The sequence below is a fragment of the Columba livia genome, chromosome 3 (genome assembly GCF_036013475.1).
Source record: "Columba livia isolate bColLiv1 breed racing homer chromosome 3, bColLiv1.pat.W.v2, whole genome shotgun sequence".
Lineage (NCBI taxonomy): Eukaryota > Metazoa > Chordata > Aves > Columbiformes > Columbidae > Columba > Columba livia.
Genome location: NC_088604.1, coordinates 92,722,226 through 92,743,936, shown reverse-complemented (window position 1 = coordinate 92,743,936; position 21,711 = coordinate 92,722,226). Strand labels below are relative to the sequence as shown.

Here is a 21,711-nt window from a genome sequence, read left to right as displayed (position 1 = left end):
ATTCATAGCTACAGTTATTAGATGCCCTTCAACGGAAATAACAGGATCTGCTATTTAGGCCCTAGTCCACGCAAGACCCCACTGATACGCTCCCACAGCAGAGGCAATAGCCACATCATCTCCCTGCTAAAAAAATCACCCCAAAGAACAGAAACAGGAGAAGCATAACCTGGATATACCACGTTGTCTTCTTTATAACACTGTACTCCGTTGCATCCCAGCACAAGAAGAACAGTGGATTTATAACCATGAGCAAGAGAGACCTTTTTTTTTTCGAGGCCGGTCCTCCCCCTTACCGACGTCCATACCTTCCTTTCTATAGACTTTAACGCGACCTCATAGAAAGGTGCTTTTAGTGGATACCCACAAATGTACAGAAGCGCTAATCCTACCCCAGATTATATCAAATTAGGACATTGCCCGCACAAAAATCCCGCTGATTGACATTTCAGCCAACGTCTGAAACCTGGACACGATCTTTGCTGATCTACACATATTTCTAACGCGCTTGAAGCCGTATCGTTTTCTTGGTTTATTTTTCACATTAAATTCATTCAAGGGGAAAATAAAATCAGCATAAAACCCCTTGCAAACTCTGATGAATATTTTAAACTGATGATGTACCACATTCGGCGTCTAGCAAAGAGTTGGTGGCGAGGGTGCAAGCTGTAATGAGATCATCCTGAGCTCTTATCTTTTAATGAAGCAAACTTGCAAGCAACTTGCTTGTCTCTTTGGCCACTCTTTGCCCGCATAAAATAAAATAAAATAAAATAAAATAAAATAAAATTAAAAAAAAAAAAAAAAAGGAACAGATAATTCCCATTCCCAGCATCACTTCCGTAGGCTCTGGAAAGGTGTTTGCAGTCCAGCCTTGGCGGCCTCCCGGAGCAGGGTCTGGTCAGGCTCCGTTTGCGCGCCCGCCCCTGGGGCGAGGGGGCGGTGGGGGGTGGCTTTCTGCCGAGGCCAGCGGACACCAGGACGGAAAAGCCCGCAGCCTGCCTGGCCGTGCCCCCGTGGGAGCAGGTGGGCCCCGCTCCCCTGAGGGCCCCCACCACCTCTGCTTCCCCTTTCCCCAGCCCCCCTGCTCCCGCGGGGCGCCGCCTGCTTCCCCCAGCGCTCACCGCTTCCCCGGGCCGGAGCTGGTCCCGACGTGCCCGGGCGTTGCTCCGCGAGACTCCCCAAACGGAGCGAAGGTGCCGTCTGATGGAGCCGGGGGTGGTGAGGCGACAGGTCCGCTCGCCTCTGCGACGGCATTGGGGAGTCCCCGGGGTCCCGACACCGCCCGGTTGTCTACCACCTTCCCCGGCCGAGCCACATCAGCCCCGGCCACGGGACCGCCTGCTCTGCTGCTGCTCAGGGCTGAGCCAGAAAACACCCCGCAGGCGAGTCAAGCAACCGCACGCCGAGTTAGATTTCTAAATTTTATTATAAAATAAAAGCAGAAATATTTTCCAAAGAATGTATTCACATAATATAAACAATGAACAAAACTAAGGTGAGTGACTTGCGGTTGATACTGTCGTTTAGGTCTAAACTCGTGCAGCAATTCCTCTTTCTTAAAGCCCGGTCCTGCCCTCGTTGCACACCGAGGGGAGAATCTGTCCCTGCCTACCTCTGGGGCTGGAGCCGGGCCGTCACTTCCTTTCCCACTCAGCAAATGGCAAAAGCACCACATGGACAAGGCCAAAGAAGCCATCTCTCTGCATAGCATCAGCTACAAGAAGGTTACAGAGTCTGCCTAGAGCGCGTGTTGCTGCTATAACTTGACTACAGCTTTTGTACTCTTAGTTGAAATTGTACATCGTACACCTGCCACGGATACATAACTACAATAGAATAACGGGAGCGATGTGTAACTTTCGAATAGGCATCGAAACAGCGGCCTTGCACTCCCTTTTCCTCCCCTCCCCACCCCCCCAAAAAAAAATAAAAGATTACAATATGCGTCTTCCCACATAGACCGGCCCGTTACGGTGAGACCACCGATAGATCCGTGAAGTTAAGGCTGGAAAGAGCTGCTACACCGAACCACCTTACAGCCTGCCATGAAACTCACAGGTCCTGTCCAACAGTCCTTACACGCCTGAGAACACCTTTAAGCAACTCTTACGGCTTTTCACAACATTACTGCCCACAGCCAAGTCTGATATCTTCCAAACCTGCAGCCAGCGTGCTGCCAAAGGGCACAACACATCCACTAAGGAGTTCGTAATCTCTTTCAAAGTGTCTGGTAAGATTAAAGGGAAAAAAAAATAAAAAGAGCGAAGGCGGGCTGGTGCGAAGGAAGGAGCGTGTACACGGTTTTACGAGCCCAGATCGACCAGGTTAGATGACATGGGGTTGAGGATGGAGTCCTGCAAGCTGTGGTGGTGCATGGGGTCGGCGCTGGGCACGGGGATGGCGCTGGGGCCCTGGGGGTGGCCCAGACCGTGCAGGGGCTGTAGCCCGGGATTAGAACTGAGGAGCAGCGCGGGGCTGGAGGAGGTGTGATCCGGAGTCCCTGACGGCGTCTTCTCGTCCTCTGAGCTCCCCAAAACTGTCTTATTCCCGTTCATTGACGCCGAGAGCGGGTTGTGGCTGTTGGAGTTGGAATTCTCGTTGTTTTCCCTATAGGAAACATAAAAGAGGGAGTGAAGTCACCGTGTGGCCGTCGCTCCGGGGCGCGCACCGCGGGGACGGCGGGCGGCGAGGAGCTGGTTCCTCGAGGCGGCCAGCGGGGGTGAATGCAGAACCAGTAGGTTTACAAACTCTGCAAACCTCCAAGGCCTCTTCATCTGGCACAAAGGTCTAAGGTCCACTGAGCTTGTAAACAGAGTCTCACACTAGCCCAGCGGAAAGTGTCACTTTGCCAAAACGTCATTTTCTGAGTCCAAAGCGCCTGCACAGCGTGGGGAGGGAGGGTGGAGGAAAGGAAGAGGGAGAGGAAGATATTTTTAAAAAATTTCTTTTTTAACTTTAAAACTGTTCCCAGGGCCGAAGAGAAGTTCGACCACGGCTTCTCCTGGGAAGGCCAAAGCACGGCTTGCTGTAGACAGGATCGCCCTGTGCAGCAGCACAGCTCCGGAGGCTCTCATCAGACGGGAAAGGCTTTTGCTTAAGTAACTGGACGGGTATGTTTCCCCCCCGCCCGGAGCCTAAAGCTCAAAACATAGCCCAATATGGAAGATAAGGCAAGTAAACAGAGTTAACTTGCGTATTTCCCTGGTCCGCTCGGAAAACACTCCGCACGCCGTCTGCCATCCTTCCGTCCCTCCTCGAGTGGCGGAGGGCGCAGCCCCGGTAGCTTCTTGCCCAGCTCGGCGGCGGCGGGACCCGGCACCACGGGTGCGCCTACCGACAGAGGCAGCCGGCTCCGAAAGGCAGGACATAATTTCAAAATTCATCACCGGGTAAATGCCGAGAAATCGCTGGACGCTGGCCAAGCCCTTGCAGATCTATACATACACGCACACATACATACACACACACATACATACACACATACATATATATATGTATATGCATATATACGTATTTATGGTTGTTTTTTCTTTCCGAAATGAAAATGGCAAGATGAGGTGGGAGCTCAAGACTAACGTGTTTTTTAGACTTAGAAATACTCGTAGAAATACTTTAGACACAGCCCTGCCTGAAATACTGAAGGCATTGCCACTCTATTTAAAAGCTTCTGCGGAAGCTTTGAAACACGCTAGCTAGCAGAGATGCCCTATCCTGCCGGATTTGGTGGAGAGCAGTGAAGCCATTGCGCTGACGGTTTTTCCTCAATAAGGGCTGCAGGATGTGCCTGGACACACTTTATGCCAAAAAAATAAAAATAGACAAGAAAGCTCTGTTTGAACCAGTTTGCTTGAGTGAATGGCATTCCCATGAAAGATCTGTTTTCTAACGCCTGGAGTGTAATATTACGTTGAGTGTATTTTTCAATGTCAAAAATCTAATTTGTCTCTGGAGACCTCTAAAATTTGATTCCTTGGAATAAAAAAAAAATGAAATATGTGTAACCTTAATTTCCTTTAGATATTTGAAGGTGAGTCCCCGCTATCAGCAATAAAAAGGATCTCTAACATCTCGTAAAACCAACACTTGCGGGGATTCGAAGGAAAATCAAAGCTCTAGCACCGTTTCGGGAAATATATGGAGCAAATCTGTACGGAGCCCTAACCTGCCGGACTGCACAGCTGCGCGGCTGTGGTGCTGGCCAGTTCCAAAACACATTAGGCAGAAATGAAAAATAGAGGTCTCTTCTGAGGCACGGATCTACGGGAGATTTCTAATCTGTTAGTTTACCGCGCAGGCCATACGACCAGATCCGTATGGAGTGGGCAGTTCAGCGAACTAGTGAGGAGCCACTGTGAAGTTAGAGGACGGTTTTTGCTGCTTCGAACCGTCTTCCCTAAGGCACAGGGACTGCTGACGGAAAAGTCATCCCGAATACCCAAGGATTAACTTCTGCTAGGTAATGAATTGTTTCTTCAATCCATTTAACGAGAAAAAACGGTTTCAGAATCACGCTTGGTCTAAGAATATACATCTATTAACATGCATTAATGAACACCTCGCCGGGTAGTGAATACAAACTGCAATTTAATGAGCGAGGTAAAGAGGTTGTTCCGGTCAGACTCTGTCTCGGTCTCCCACCTCACACCAGGAGCCGACCTTAGAGGCAATTTTTGCTAACACCGTCCAGACCCACTCGTTCCAGGCTGCTCCCTCGTCTTTCCCTCTTTGTACCTCAAGGACACGCTCGGAGCTGTGCGGGCCGCGGAGCCTTCGCCCTCAGCGTCGCCGCTGCCGGGCTCCCCTCTCGCCGGGCCATGGTCCCGCACCGGCACCTCCGGCCCCGCAGCCCGAGTTGCGGCGGGGGGGACACGGCCGCTATGCTTAACCGGCAATCGTTGCCAGCCGTGGGAAGCACACCCGGCAAAAAGGGCTGCTCCAAGGCCCCTGCACCGTCTATGAAGGGAGTAGGGTCTTGGAGGGTAAGAAGTCTCGTCAGCCTCTCCCGGGGCTACTTTTGGCGGACATATTCTATCTCCCACCCCACTCACTTCTGCTTCTCCGGGACAAGCCGTTCCGCGGGCCTCCCCGCAGCCGGGGCGTGGGCAGAGGGGAAGGAGCGGCGCAATCAGCGGGGTCGGGGAACCGCGGGCGCCGGGGGAGCCGTACCTTTCCTTGGCCTCGGCCGCGCGGTCCCGCTGCCGGCGGTTCTTGAACCAGTTGCTGACCTGGGTGGTGGTGAGGCCGGTGGCCTCGGCCAGCTCCCGCTTCTCGCGGGGGGACGGGTAGGGGTTGTGGGCGTACCACTCGCGGAGGACGCTGCGGCTCTTCTCCTTGAAGCAGTAGCTGGTCTCCTCGCCGTCCCAGATGGAGCGGGGCAGCGGGAACTTGCGGCGCACCCGGTACTTGCCCACCGCCCCTAGGGGTCGCCCCCGCAGCTTCTCCGCCTCGATGTAGTGCGCCTTCAACCAGAGCTGCTGCAGCTTGGGGTGATTGTGCGCCGAGAACTGGTGGCTCTCCAGGATCTTGTAGAGCTCGCGGAAGTTGCCCCGGTGGAAGGCCACCACCGCCTTGGCCTTCAGGACGCTCTCGTTCTTGTGGAGGTGCTCGCAGGCAGGGAGGGACCAGAGGAACCGCCCCAGCCGCTCGATGTTGCCGCCTTGCTGGAGCACCTCGCAGACGCAGGCCACTTGCTCTTGGGTGAAGCCAAAAGTCGGGAGCATCGACATGGTGAGCCTTGCCCCGCCGCGCACCCTACGGCCGCATAGAGGGGAGCGGCGTGGGGCGGCGGGCAGCGCTCGGCATGCGGGGCAGGCCCCGGGGCGGCGGCGCCCGGCGGGGCCCGGTCGGGCGTCACGGCCGGGTGCGGGGGACCGCGGCCATCGGTAGCGCCCGGCCCCGGAGAGGCCGAGGGAGCCGGAGAAAAAAAGGCGAAGAGCGAAGAAAAAAGTCTCGGGAGCCCGAGCGCGGACGGCTTTCCCCCCCCGGCCGCCTCCTTTTTGTAAGTCCAAGTTGCGAGAGTAACTTTGTGCCTCTTTTGTCTCCTATCTGCAGCGCTCACAGCGGCCGCGGCTCTCCCACCCCCACCCCCCTCGGCCGCCGGTTTGGGATCTCCCTGCTTCCCCCCCACCCCCCGCCGCAGCAAGATCCCACATAATATACTGGTAAAGCCCTGCTCCCTCGCTCCTCTCCCTCTCGGAGTTTTTCCCCCCTTTCTTTTTCTCTCTCTCCCCCTTTTTTTTTAATAATATTATTCTAAGCTGGCATGAAAAGTGATTATCCGCGCTGTGATTGGTCCGGTTATCTGACCCGGGGACTGCCAGGAGAAGACAATAGTTTTAGTCAAATTATTTGCCATGGTGACGCTGTCAATCAGGGGTAACCCGATCTGTTTTGAAGTGGCTCCCCGGCTGGGTTGACAGATTGCTCAGATCCACTCAGAGGCGGCCCTGCGAGCTGAGATGTTAGCTAGCGAGGGAGATATTTCCGCCGTGATTGACGCTGCAGGCGCCCATCGGGGGACAGAGGCAGAGCCGAAGCCCGGGCCCCTGCCTCTTGCCGCAGGGCGCTGCGGCGCGGCGGGACGGAGCCGCCGCCCCGTCCGGGCCCCGCAGCTCCGTCTGGATCCCAGCCCTACCGCCCAGTCCGCGCCCCGCAGCCCCATCCCAGCCGCGCCGCTCCTGGCCCCGGGCTAAGTCGTTCCTGGCACCCGCAGCTGCCGTGGGGAGAAAACCCCTTATCCAGCCGTTGTTGAAAGTTTCTTTCTAAAAACGTTAGCTTGACCCCCTTCCCCAGTGCCCACTAACAACTGTCGGAGAGTTTTGTAGAGAAGCGGTCTCTCATGTACAATACAGACCCTCTTCGTGACTTTGGATCCCATTACACGCTGATCGTACCTGCCCGGGAGCCAGGAGGAGGCATGACGGTACAGGACCGGGGAAGGATTGCCTCTCCATTAATCGCCGGCTGTGCTCCGCCACGCTCCGGTGCGCAGGGCTCTGGCATTTTTGATCACTGGACGTCGGGCATTTATTTCTGCTTGATTGCCAGGAGCGTGTCGGGGTGTTTCATCCAGGAGAGGGACACGTGTAAAAGTCAGTCACTTTGCGTGATTAAGTGGACATTTATCACCCACGCGTGCCCAATACACACTGCATTTTTAGCTTACTGACTGTGCGGGTCAGGGACTCGTGTCCTTTCCCGGCCCTTTCGCTCTGTACAAAGCGAAAGGTGAGCTAGGGAGACTGTGCAAGCTGGAAGGTCGGAGGAGGATGAGTGGGTGAAATGAGCGAGAGAAGGGTGGTGCGGTGTCTCCGCGGGAGCGGCTCCCAGGCTGCGCAGGCGGACGGGACGGCTGGAGCGGCCGCGGGCGCCGCGGCTCGCCCAGGTGGAGGACTTCGGAAGGAGCCTCCTGGGCCCAAAATATGGGCAGTTTCCGTGGCCTTTAATGTTACTCTTTATGCGGAGAAATAATAATGAATCCCACAAGCTCTTTCTACGCCATTTGCAGCCCTGACAGGAGAGGTCTCTGCAATTGTGGGTTCCTGCCACAGTACCTTTTTAGCCGCCCCGGCGCGTCAGGGATTTAGCGAAGCCACAAGAGACCAAGCTGCGTCTCCCCGTCTCGTAGCCTGACCCTCCGCGGCCGATGGATGGAGCCTTCGTGCCGACCCGGGCGGGGGTAGCGGCCGTCCCCAGGGGAAGGCGAGGCCGGGGCAGCCGCGCTCAGCCCGGAGGCTCCCGGCGGCGGCGGCTCCCGGCGTGGAGCCGCACCAGGGCTGCGGGCAGGCGAAATACGGCCGGGGAGGGAGGCAGGAGGAGGAAAGTGGGGGCAGCGGATCAGCCCGCGTCCGGTTCCCGGCACGTCCGGACGGCTGTGCATATCCGCCGCGTACGTCTGTGTTTTCTCGAGTGCACCCCGCTTTGGAAGCTGCACGTCTTCCTACCTGTCCGAGTTTTCCCAAGTGCTGCCATAAAGGAGCAGTGGCAAGCGGGCGGCTACCGCCCTGGATCGCCCGGGGACGCAAGATAGAGGCTTCCTTTTCAGGGCAAGAGAGAGAGAGCTGAAATTCGTTTAAAACAAATTCGGCATGTTGGTGGTGGGTCGGTAAAACCCCCTTACATGATTCTTCCTCCCCGCCTTTACAAAATGAGCCCTCGGCCGCTTACTGCCTTGATGCCGGCCGACTTCTGCAAGATTCAAACTGTGATTGTTTGTAAACGAAAGCATCCCAGTCTCAGCGCTTCCTAGCCAACCTAAGCGGCAGGAGAGTTCGCAGCTGCAGCTGTGGCGGACGGTCACGGGACGGGAGAACCGATCCACTGCAAAAGTTACTCTGAGCAGAAACGGCGAGAGAAGCCCAAATGCCCTCTTCTACCCCCAACCTTCACGCACACACCGTGTGCCTTTCGCACAGAAGAACATAGAGCCGTTCCTCTCCCTCCTGCAATGGTGACCGTGGCAAAAGAGAAAAGCACTAGCGAGGTCTGAGCTGTTCCTCCTGCCTCCCCGCTACCCCGCTCGGTCGCCCCACGTTTATTAGGGATGTACCTGACTCATCTTCCTCTCCTTCCATCTCATAACCACAGCGGTTGAATATGAACGGGAGCAGCTGTTCGCCCTAGCCGGAAAGATGTCAAAACCTGTTGCACGGACTTAGATCTGAGAAAATATCTTCTTAGCACCCTAAAATGTGAGTACACTAGCCCATCCGTGGTCGCTTTCACTTTAGGCTGCCTTAGCCAGGCTGCAGCTTGCATGTAACGCTAGTTCACTTCCCAGAACACTGGGCAGAGGCAGGGCTAGCCCCTATATCAGCTTGCGTCCCAAAGCAATTGCAAATTAGTGACATCTGGATCTGAATTCTGTGTAACTACTTTTAGCTTTCAGGAAAGAAAAAAAAAAATCTTCCTATATACGCTAGAAGAGAGAGCAGATACTGGCTGCAAAGCCACAGCACGGAGCTAGTCAAGTTGCAGTGACTTGCGAAGGAATCAGACGATCGGGCGAGGAGTGTGTTTTGTTTTGTTTTGTCTTTTTTTGCATTTGCAAAAGAGCTCGTTCACTGAAATTATACTTCAGAGTAGGAGCCGTGAGTCGCCTGCTAACGTTTGCTCCCAGTCCGACGCGAACATTTTGCCTGGCCGCTGTCGGGTCTCTTCGCTCAGTCGCAGTGAAAGGTTTTATCTGGGCTGAGCGAAACTTGCGCCTGTCTCCGCTGCCGCCCGGAGGAGCCCGGGGTTTCATCCCGGCCCCGGGGGTGACTTTGCCGAGCGCCCACTAGGGAAGAGCCTCACCCCCCCGCGCAGCCGCTGCCGCGCACAAAACAGAGTGCGAGATCGCCAGCGTCAACACAATAATTGTGAAATAGGAATGAAATTAAAAGTTGTTTTTTATCGTAATGCTCCTTTTATTAAGCGGGACACAAACTATGTGGGGGAAGGGAAGACGGTCGTGTCGCTTCCTAGGAGCCTTTCCATTACACGTAGGTGATTCGTGTCCACGAGTGAGTGCCAAGATAGCGTTGCGGTTATCTGCACATCTTCCTCTCGACTGTGCCTCGATCCTCTCCTTGCAGACAGCAGTCTGTGTGGGAGGCTGCAGGCCCTCACCGTTCCCATTAAAGACAGGAACGGTTTTACCCAGGCTCCTTCCCTGCATCTTTCCGCAAGTCCCCACGACAGCTGCCTCTGCAGACCCCCTTCCATTACAGAGAGCTGAGCCGTTTTACAGGAGCTCAAACGCCACTCGCTGGGCTCGGAGAAAGTCGGGGAGGCGGGAGGCAGGGGGATCGCTCCCTACCTCCCCGAGCCCACTCGCACAAAGCAGAGGACACGCACGCTCCTGACAGCCGGCCTCGGGAAGGGCAGCGAGATGGAGGCTCCCCGAGGGGCGCACAAATTAGAACTCCCGAAATCTTCACATGCCAAAAAGAACACATCTTCCCCGCAGATGTCCACTACCGTGGCAAGGACTGTTGGGAGAGCAAGAAAACGGCAAACAACTTTAAATTTTCGTTTCTTTATTTCCTTTTTTTTTTTGTTTCCTTTTGGCGGGAGGGCAATATACTTTCTCCTTAAAATCAGTGGGCGTTAAAGTGGGCGACAGTCTGCCGCAATTAACCTGCTATTCCTACTAGCTTTTAAAATGAATAATAGCGACCTTTGCCAGGATCCTAGGCCTACCTGCCCCCTAACCCTGGGGGTGCTCAGCGGTTTTCCCGGGGCACCCCGGACACACACGTTTCTCCCTGGTGGGGCTCGGCCCCTTCAGGTGGTCAAAGCTCGCCAGGGATTCACGGAGACGTTTCGCAACCGGGAACCACGGGTTGTTTTCTCCCTTCCGTTATTTATTCACGCATGTATTTATTTTTTGCGTTTTCTTTAAAACCCGGGTCTATCCCATCACAGATGGCACTAAGATCCTGTCCCGACTGCAAATGAAAACACGACGGAAGATCACTGCGGGTAACCAAATTAAGGCAAACAACAATAGCTTGTTGTTCCGTGATTTGGGGCGAAAGGAATAATTCAAAGCTTTTGCTGCGCGCAATGTGCCGTTCCTCAAGGGGACCAGCCAAGGATTTCAGATATGTAGCGGGTAACTCGATTATGCTAACAAACTTCGGTTGAAAGAAAACGTTGTTGGGCTACAGGGTGGGGGAACGGGGTGCTTTGGGCGGGGCGGGTGGGAGACCCGGGGCGCCGGCGGGAGGGGACCCTCTGTCCCAAGGAGCGGCTCCGCTCCCCCGCACCCGCAGCTCCGCCTGTCCCCTCCAGCCCGGAGCCATTTCCCTGCCGGCTGGACCTGAGATGCTCGAATAATATTTTGGAAAAAGATGTAATAATTAGGGGATGGTGGCCTGATGCGACGTGACTGTCCTAGCTGGCCTCGGTGAACCTTTCCACCTCCTCCTCCCAGCGGCTCCCCGGTGAAATGGGACTCCGGGGGCGGCACTGTGTCCTCAGCTCAAGGCACTGTAACCTCCCGCGCTCCCCAAGAAACCGGATAGCCCCTCAACCGGCTAATGCGGCACGTCCCGATTAGCTTTATATTATCGCTTCTCTGTCTCGGAAGGGGTTGAGTTTTCATTCACTTCTGCTAACAGCACCCTCCTGACTGCTGTCCCCAGCATTGATATTTGTTTGGGGTGTCCCCCCTCCACGGTCCACAGTCAGCCTCAGATCCCGCGGAGGGGACAGCCGCCTGGGGGGCGGAGAGGGGGACCGGGGCTGGTGCCCACCCAGTCCCCGCGCTGCGGGGACCGACTCAGATGCTCTGCGGCACAAGGGGACTCGCTCAGCAGTCATCGTACAGCTTACAGACAAGACAACAACAACAACAAAAGGCACATATGGTTAAAATAAGGAGAGAGAGCGCTTTCTGCCTTAGGGGATTTGCAATAACTAGCTAGAAACGCAAGGCATTGAATCTAAACTTCTGGTGGGCTTCTGAGGGATTGACAACTTAAATCGCACTACAAGCTTCAATTTGACAATATTTGTAAACTTCTTGTTTCCAGGGATCTTCTTGATCAGAGATAGACCAGGTTGGTACGAGCTCGAGTCACGAAGGTCTCTTTTTTTTTTTTCCCTCCTCCTTTCCCCTCTTCCGAGTTGATGAATAGCGATCAGGTTTCTTTTAATGGCTGCCCCCTATTCTCACAGCCTCCCACAACTAACCCAAGAGCCTGTTTCCTCGACCTCGGTTAATTCCGTTGATTATTCCAAGATGATGAAGAAAGCACGAAGATTGTTCACTGTTCCTACCGATTCAAGGCATTTTTGTTACCATCTCCATCCCTGGCTCACGGCTATTTGACTGGGGAGTATTTTTAGGAACAGGCTGCCCTCCCTTCCCTCCTGTCCTCCCTCCCCAGGCAGCTGGCAGCTCCGGGGTCTCGGCCGTACTCCTGCCGCTCCGTGGGTGCGCGATCCCCGGCCCTGGGGTGGGGACCAAGCACGGGGACCCTTTGCACATCGTTCCGGGATGCCTTAGGGCGAGGGCATGAGCAGCATTTCCGTGCCGCTCAGGTGACGGTGGCGCCGGTGAGCTCTGTGCACCCCGCGGCGCTGGGACCCCACGATCCCGCGGGGGGCGTGGGGCGCGTTGCCTAAAAGTGGGACAAACCTCCGGCCCCCTCCTGCAGCACCGGAGAGAATTTAGGCTCTCCCCTAGGAACCAAAGCAGCTTCCCCGGTCGCGGGCTGGGCTGAGGCCGGGCCCACGGGGCCGCAGGGGGAGATCCACTCCTCGAAATCTCACTAGAGGGCTCTAATACTCAGCTCCGGTCGCTGCTGAGGGAAAACAAGGCTTCATCCTTAATATCCTCCAGTGTTCCTGATAGATTCCGCCTGCTGAAGCCTCCCCCAGTACTGTCAAGGTGGCTCACGTAGGTTGTCACCATGACAAGAAGTCCTTTGTCTCCTTAATAATAAAAAACCTCCTGCCTTGCCCTACCTGCAAGTGATGGTGCATCTTCCTGGTATTTAATGGTACAAGAGGATTTTGGGGGTCCCCACCCTCTTCTGTAGCCATCCCATGGTTACAGAAGGAAATGCAGCCCCTAAACCAACCAAAGCTCCCATTTAATGGTGGACCCCAGACACAGGTGTCCTTGTCAAGATTTTGGGAGCAAGCACTATTTATGGGTACTTAGAATTTTTTTTTTATTACTATTTTTTTTTTAATTATTATTTCCCCTTTTTTTCCCCTTCAATATAGGAAGAACTTGTGTAAGTTCTTCCACGGCCTGTGGAGTGTAGTATGCCCATAAACACATCCCTCATTTACATTCTGCAAGACTGGGGTGAGCTGAAATGCAATGGGGTGTTAGCAAATAATACACAGATAGATACTGGTGTCGGACAACACTGTCTGACTTAAATGGAATCTGTTTTCGTTTCAGATTTTTTTTTTTTTTAAATTTTAAACAATTTCTGTAATTTGCTGTGGGGAATAAATAATAAACAAACAAGAGTTTATCAGTTGAAAACAAACCAATTACTGGTTATAAGAGAAACTTCATAAAATTTCAGAATGTATTCAGCTTGTTTTAGCTCCCAATAAAGGTTGCAATAAATAAGTAATTTGCCTTACTTGCTGAAATTAAGCAGTACAATTTAGTTTGTTTGTTATGTCTTGCAATTATCTCAGAAGCTTTGCATACAGATCAAAACTACAGGAAAAGCTTTGTGGAAAGCTAGATACTTTGGGTACATCAACATCACTTTAAAGCTGATCAACTTTCCAGTGGAAAATTTGCTATTTCTGAACTTGTGACAATGTTCTGTATTTTCATCTATAGATTGTTTCAATATCCTTTTTCCTGAATTAATTCTGTCTCTGTCCTTTGTTGCCTTCTCCCCTTCCTCTCATAGGTTCTTGAATCAGCTCAAATACACCATGAATCTTTTACTTCCTAGAAAAAAACACACACAATTCACATAATTTAAAGAGATATTGTATCCCACTTCTTTTTTTTTATTTCTTTTTTTTTTTTTTTTAATTTTTTCATCACTTTTATCCTCCTTATAAAGAAAGACTTTATGACTCAACTAAGATTGGCTTTGCTGCTTATTTATGATGCAGAGAAGACCAGTGCAGTGAACACTGAATTGATTTCAGTCAGTTATGCCCCTCCAGCAGGAAAGATTAAGGCTACTACTTCCTCCAACAGCTTAGTTGTGTGCATGGTAGGGTGCATATGAGCACGTTGTCTCCACTGGAAGGAGATTCCAATGGCAGCAAACACTACCACTCACCATGCAAAGGAGCGGGCGTGAGCTCAGGCACCCCATTTGGCTGCTGGCATGCTCCCAGGCACAGTTTTAGCCATGGTCTGTGTAAGACAGAGTTTGAGGGTGCCATGCACACCAGGGGTCACTCCCAAGGTGCAGTCTGCACTAGATGGCACTTGGTTTACCTCCCTCCTGTCCTCCAACACTCTCCCAGAAGTTTTTGCAGTCCCAGGAAACCCTTCCATACCCTTGGTCCATACTCTCCTTTGGCTTCACGCTACGCAAGTATCATTTGAACAATTTACAGTGCATGCCTTACGTTATCTCTGATACTCATAATTGAAACCCCATAGGAAATTATTTTTTTGAATGACAGGGTCACCCCTTGGGACCCAAAGACCTAGTGACAAATGCCACTTAGCCTCAGGGCCAGAGAAGTGTTCCCAGCTTTGTTTTTCTTAGTAATAGGGACATAGTTAAAACCTCTCTGCAAGATGGGACTGAACTTCTCACCTTCTTGAGACTCACTACTTCTTCTTTTATCTAACAGAGTTTAATCAAGCTTAAGTAATTTTCAGTTGTTTCATTATCCCCATAAGTTGTAGAGGAAGCCCAAATACTAGACATAAGGCTGAAAATTTCACTGAGTGAGCTGTAAAAGCACGGGATTCTTGTGTAATTACCTCTCAATTTTTGTATCTGCTACAGCCAGAAAATAATCAGGAAATCACTTGTCGAAGTGTGTGTACATGTAGACATGCATGTGTACATATATATATATACACCTGTATTTATATATGTCTAGCTGTTTTAATTAACTTCTATTTGATTTTACTTCATGGAAAAACAGATCATAATTTCTTTGAACCGAAACCCTTTCTTAAAGAGTAGGATAACCGCATTGGATTAATATAACTTGGTAAATGTTTCCTTAATTATGAGGTCTTCTTCACTTCAGTCACATAAAAGAGGTGGTGGGAGAAAGGAAGAGAGCATGAGATAAACTGGAAAAAGCCCAAGAAGAATTTTACAGAACAAAATATTTTTTTTTCTTTTTTTTTTTCCGATCAATATTCTGAAACAAACACAGTTGTGGGTGAGGGTGATATGTTCATGTTTATTTTCAAGTGGAAGGAGGTTGGCAGCAGCATTTGGCATGCACTGAGGTCTGGGAACTGGGCCTTACAGTCATCAAAAAGAAGTGAGCTTCAGCTTCCAAGAAGAGAAGAAAGTAAAGAGGTATAATTGGGTGAGTTACATGAGTTATGATGTGGAAGCTATAGTGTAATGAGCATGTTTAATGCACATAAGGGAAGGAAAATTACTTGGTGCCAAATTGGATGCCAGACTTCTGGCTGGCAGAGGTGAGTGAGCAATATGAATTCAGCAAGGAGAGTCCTGTGTCTGAAGAAGGTTCTATTAATCCATCAAACTGTTCTTTGAGACATTTGAATACAGAGGACAGAAATGGGGCCATTAGTTGAAAGGATCAAGGCAAGAAGAATGAACAAAGACTGTAAAACAAAAGAATCACACACAATCCCAGCAACATCCTAGAGGAGGCTGTAGATATCACAAATGATCCTGGGATTGCTGGAGGCCAGGCCAGGCTGACTGCAGTGATCTCTGGTTTTAAATAAGATGAAGTCTTCAGCTAGGTGAGAGACTCCTAGAGGGATGGGAGAGGATTAATTTGGTCCATAAGAAAGAGAGTGCCTGTGGTCATCTCAAAATCCCCTGTGGCCTGGGGTCAAAGGCAGAGAATACGGAGCCAGGAGCTCTTTTCATTTTCACACACATTTTCAAAGGCAATAGCCATCTTTTTTCCCTCCAGCTGAAGAAGGTCCAGAAAATCTGTATTGAATCAAAAATCTGAATCAAAAATCTTTGAACCGAAACCCTTTCTTAAAGAGTAGGATAACCGCATTGGATTAATATAACTTGGTAAATGTTTCCTTAATTATGAGGTCTTCTTCACTTCAGTCACATAAAAGAGGTGGTGGGAGAAAGGAAGAGAGCATGAGATAAACTGGAAAAAGCCCAAGAAGAATTTTACAGAACAAAATATCCAACTTGGGAAATAACCCTATTAGAGAGCAATGTAGGGGAAAGGGACTTGGGGGTCCTGATGGACAGCAGGATGACTACGAGCTAGCACTGTGCCCTTGTGGCCAAGAAGGTCAATGGCACCCTGGAGTGTATTAGAAGGGGGGTGGTTAGTAGGTCCAGAGAGGTTTTCCTCCTTCTGAACTCTGCCTTGGTGAGACTGCACCTGGAATACTGTGTCCAGTATTCCCCTCAGTTCAAGAAGGACAGGGAACTGGTGGAGAGAGTCCAGCGTAGGGCAACAAAGATGATGAAGGGAGTGGAGCATCACCCGTGTGAGGAAAGGCTGAGGGAGCTGGGTCTCTTTAGCTTGGAGAAGAGGAGACTGAGGGGTGACCTCATCAATGTTTACAAATATATAAAGGGTGAGTGTCATGGGGATGGAGCCAGGCTCTTCTCGGTGACAACCAATGGTAAGAGGTAAGGGGTAATGGCTTCAAACTGGAACTCAAGAGGTTCCACTTAAATACAAGAATAAACTTTTTCTCAATGAGGGTGACAGAGCACTGGAACAGGCTGCCCAGGGAGGTTGTGGAGTCTCCTTCTCTGGAGACATTAGAAACCGGCCTGGACACATTCCTGTGTAACCTCATCTGGGTGTTCCTGCTCCAGTGGGGGGCTTGGACTAGATGATCTTTTGAGGTCCCTTCCAATTCCTGACATTCTGTGATTCTGTGATTCTGTAGGAGTGTGCGATACAAATCTAAAGTTCATAGTCTATGTTCATGTAATTAAAGGGCTTGTAATTTGCATCACATTAGTGAGGAATTTGTCTGGGTGTTTCAACCGGATGTGATGAAAGACACTATGTTGCGTGCATGATGCACCTCTGACAGCATTGTGAGAACATCTGTGGATCCCATTGCCATCCAGTCAAAGTTGCTTTGTATTTACCTCATTAATCACGCAATCTATTCAGCTTTGTAACAAGTGTCCAGAGAGTAGGAAAGACCTTTGCTAGCCCCCTACCTCAGCTGTGCAGCAGATGACATACCCAGATCACATAGAAACTAATGGAGACAATGCTAACAGGTCTGTTAGACCTGGGCTGGGATTCTGGAGAAGTTGAAAGAGTAGGGAGAAAAGAGGATTTGACCAGAAAGAAGAGGTAGAAGGAGGCTTATGAAAACAAAAGTTTGAAATCTTTCAATGATGTTGATGAACATCCCTCAGACATCTTCCAATTAGGCACTGGGCACACAGAGTGACAGACCATCTAGGATGGCACAGATCTTGGCAGTATTACTGGACTAATATTTTCACAAGGAGGAACTACTCCTGAAAAATGCAAAAGCCTTTTTTTTCCAATGTCAGGCAGGCATTTCAGGAAGACAAGTCACATTATTATTAATTATTACTCTTTTAAGATGATTGTACTCCTTGGAGACAAGAAAGTGAACATTTACCTCTCTGGTTATATCTCTTAGAGTACTCTAAAAGCTCCAAAGAAGTGCAAGATCTTATTCCTGGTATATGTTTCCTTTGGGCTACTCTTTCAAGACTCCAAAGGTGTTGAGATATGGTTGATATTATGTAACCTTCAACACTAAAGCAGATATACATCATTCTTCTTCTTTTGAGAAGTCTTATTTGATCTCTGGAGACCCATAATGTGATCCTTGCTCAATTGTTTTGAGCATAAAGGGAAAAATTTCCAAGGCTCTATAGAGGCAGCAATGTTTAGATGATCATTATATGTAGATTTTGATGAAGCAGACACTTTTCCTGCCATATGTTAAATAAACAACTCGTTACTGTCTACTGTGTGGTGATGCAGGCTGATAATCTTCTGCTAAATAATGTGATGTCATGTCAAAACTGGAAATATTTACTTATATAGTCCTCAAGAAAGATGACTTTCCTGCATGTGAAAATTCACAGGCAAATATGCAACCAATCAAATCTTGTACAGATGCTAACACCCAAATGTGCATGTTTCTGTGTGGAAATAATCTATAGCTAGCAGAACTCTTGGATAGAAAAATCCTGTAAAAATACAGATTAGGCACACATAAGTTAAATATGTCTAACTAGCATGCCAAGAATTTAGAGTTTTATGAAATCTGTATTACGTGCAGAACTCTCAATATTTTTTCTAAAACCTTTTCATTACTGTACAAAAGGCAGAATACAGTTTTCTGTAATAATCAGCAGAACCTTCCTGTTTCACATACAAGCCAAAAGAACCACATGACCTTACTTCCAAGGGCCAACCCTTGCCTTCCAAACTCCCATTTGAAGTTAGCATTTAAGTAACCCTATCTTTTAATGGTAAACTCTAGATTAAACCCATGCACTTTAGCATTAATAATAAATAGTAAGTTTGCATGTTGTGTGGAATTTTTTGAGTAAGATTGTCCAAGATTTGCTATGTTAAAATTCAGCAGTACTGTATTTGACCATTTAGACTGACGACTAGATTCATAACAGAGACAGGAAGGAGTGCAAATGTAGTTTTGAGTTTTCTTTTTTAAATGAGAAAATACCTATGCCTGAGAAGACTTGTGTGTTGTTCAGCTTGATAGACCTTGTATCAGTAAATCAGGAGGGGCTATTTTGAAATCAGGGAGCTACAGGAGGTCAAAACAAACTCAGAGCTGAAACCCAGGGTAAATACTTGCAGGAGTTCAAGCCTTCAAACCCTACAAAACTTCAATTTATGTCAATAGCATATCAGCCAGGAAAAAAAAAAGGAATTTTTTCTCTGTGTGCACCTGTATGTGTCATACATGTAAATGTATTACATATATGTACGCATGCACACACACACATATATATAGGGACTTGATATTTTTATAAATAGGGCCTCAACTTTCTTTGCATCTTCTCATTAAATCAATAGGAATTTTGCTGAAACAAAGAGTTCTGAATATTGCTGCATCAGATCGATTTCTTTGACAAATGACGAAACATGCAGTAGAGCTGACAAGCACACCCTGTTGTGGTGGAGCTACTGAACATTTGGAGCCAGCAAAAAGAATATACTCTTTATTGTTGTCCAAGTTAAATTCATTCATTGCTACCTAGTTTGTTGAAAAATTTGGTGGAAAGGTAAGTACTAATTAGATTTTCTGTAATAGCTTCACTGACAACTCAGATGATTTTACACTGTTGGTGTAAAACCAACTTGGGTGAAGGAGGCTGGTGAAGAAGAAGTCAGTATGAAATAACACATATTGCAATATCCATTTTCACAGAAGTGTTTATATAACACAGGAGTTTTTTGCACTTCTTTTAATGCTTCCCACTGCCATGCATTACACTAATCTAGTGTCTGCTTGGTAGAGATAATAATCTGTGGCAGCGTATGTTGGGGAAAGCAGTGATCTCTTTCCAAATGCGAAGTACTAAAGATTCATATTCACCTACAACAGAAACTTGAGTCCCTTTTTTCCTGTAGAAATAACATGCCCCAACAAATGGGAAAACCATCACCAAAGCCCATGAAAGCCAGTGGGAACTGTTATTCTCCATTCCTTTGTGCCTGTGTTAGAGTTCCTTGCAGAAATGGACCCATCTTAGAAATTACCTTCATATTAAGAAGATTCAGCCTTTTGGACATGTCCAAGTATAGATTAGGTTGATTTGAGACAGAAGTGTCAAAACCAAGAAATGCTGTAGGAGATCAAATCCAGTTCTGAACTCTGGAGTTCAATGGCAGATTAATTTCATTCTAACGATGTGGTTGTCTAGAGGATTGTTGGTGCTCTCCTTATCTGTTTCCAGTTCAGAGACTCAACATCATTACCTGAACTGGTGTCTTATCTAAGAAAGGCTGAACAACCTTGCCCATGAAGCTCCCCTTTTCTTGCCTCACTCTAGCACTGTGTATTTTTCATGGACAGATGGTAATTGACGGATCACATTTCTTTCTGGGTATCTTCTGACAACTGTTCTACTTCAGAAACAAAAAGGAGCAAAGGAAAGCTGCCAAGTCCATTCACTTTATGTGACTCCCCACTTCAGTCACACAAAAAAGGGCCTTGCCTCTTGAACTTGGGCAGTTGATGCCTGGATTTTGTCTTCATATGTATCCTTTAAATCTGAACTGTGGACTTGAGAGGAAATAATCTTAATATGCCATGTGCTTCCTATTTGTTGAAGGTATCAATGCTGAAGCTCTGTTGGCATGCTAAAATGCGAACATTTTTACGTGTAGCAGGTTATGGAAGCTGCTCTTGATAAATTCCATAACAGGATTTTACACTCCATGTGCTCCTTTCTGTGAATGACAGATTGCCCTATTAGGTCTCTAAAGAAGCTCCTGACAAGGGTGATTCAGCACATGAAGAAAGTGGAACATGTGTCTAATTCAGTGTTTTTACATTCTCCAGCACATTTACACAGGACTGTGATGTTGAGCTCTCTGATGTACCAGAACAAGAAAAAACTCTGTTCAGTTTAATTTAGACACTCCTTAATATCACCAGAGCCTCTGCTCATGTACTAATAAATCTGAAAACAAATGTATGTGTTTACCTCTCCTCCACTCTTGACTGATTCCGAAGGTATACGAAGAAATTGTTCACCAGAATTTTTTCCTCTTAGATGCGTAGTAGGAGAAAGGACAATGGCAGACAGACTAGAGACAGATGATCTGGCCTGTTGGAAAGTAGGGATTAGAGATTAAGTAACCTGCCTGAGTGACTGCTAGAAGCCTTTCTGTTGAAAACAGAGTAACCAGGTAAAAATATTGACACATATTCAGTATTCTGAAGGTGCTTTTTGCAAATTTTTTCAACTTCATTGAAAACCTTGACTAGTAGGACTCTTCCAGACATAGAAATCACTGCTGGTTTTATTCATTTGGTGGAACCAATGGGAAGAAAGTTCAAAGAGATATATATATAATTGTGATTGACTAAATAACTAAAACGTGTATCATTAACCGTTAAGTGCTCTCTAGAACCAGCACTTGGATCAAATTGTAAATACTAGAAACACTGTGTCTGATTTAGAAACATTAAAAATAACCTGAACATTTCTCAAATGCACATTATAAACTTTGCTCAGATCTCTGTTTTGTGGTTTATTCTTCAGCATTCAAGGTGGATGTATGAGATTTCATTTCAAGTTTTAACTTAATGGCTTCACTTAAGAAACAGGAGAAAAGGAAAGTTATTTGAATTAAACATTACATATGATTTGGCAAAGCACTTGCAGGAATTCCATAAGGAGGAGTGAAAAAAAAAAAGCAAAACCCCCCACAGTTGCATGGACTTAGTAGCAACAATGAACAGTGCAGTTACCGTCTAGAAGTACACACTTTTCAGTCAGTCTTGGCTGGTGAAATGTAGAAGCTTAATGTGGATTACACTTTTTAAATCTTTCAACATCAAAAAATAGAAGAGATGTAGTGTGTTTTTATTTCAGAGTACTTTGTATGCAATCTCAAGATAAATGGGAGAGACTGATTGTGTTTGTACCTGTGCCAGACGTTGTCGTTAGATATTGCTGTTTTGTTTCATCAGCCAGATGAACTTACCCAGAGACATCGATCAGATACCTACATTTAAAAGAACATACTGTCAAATTAGTGGATAGAAAGAGCACATTATAAGAGAGAAATTATCTGGTGAAAGATTTAAAGACTGACTCACTTATGTTTTGTTTCATTAAATGTGGGGTAGTCCGCTTTCGTTTTCCATTTAACACGAACATTCATGGACTCGGTTACAACATCAGGCTTCAAACAAATTAGCTGTCTCAGGATATGCATGAGCCTCTTTCGGAAAAATACAGCTCCCCTTCTTACGGGTTCTAGATTACCTTAACATTTGGGGCCTGGGCTAGGCAACCTGACTGGTCTTTGTGGAGAGACTTCTGTGTACTGCAGTAGGTCTCACAGCTGCAAAGTTGCCAGATG

At 48.4% G+C, this 21,711-nt stretch overlaps 1 protein-coding gene and 1 long non-coding RNA gene across 2 annotated transcripts; both read right to left on the bottom strand.

Moving 5' to 3' along the window:
- Positions 1-1,410: 1,410 nt before the first annotated feature.
- SIX2 (SIX homeobox 2) lies at positions 1,411-6,040 on the bottom strand. The gene is made up of 2 exons (XM_065058197.1): positions 5,170-6,040; positions 1,411-2,610 (listed from the first exon to the last, which is right to left on the bottom strand). The coding sequence occupies exons 1-2, from the start codon at positions 5,727-5,729 to the stop codon at positions 2,307-2,309; spliced, it is 864 nt and encodes a 287-aa protein (XP_064914269.1). The 5' UTR covers positions 5,730-6,040; the 3' UTR covers positions 1,411-2,306.
- Positions 6,041-13,012: 6,972 nt separating this feature from the next.
- On the bottom strand, positions 13,013-21,455 carry LOC135579107 (uncharacterized). The gene is made up of 3 exons (XR_010471564.1): positions 21,272-21,455; positions 20,325-20,447; positions 13,013-13,420 (listed from the first exon to the last, which is right to left on the bottom strand). It is a non-coding gene; the product is annotated as an uncharacterized LOC135579107 (long non-coding RNA).
- Positions 21,456-21,711: the final 256 nt, after the last annotated feature.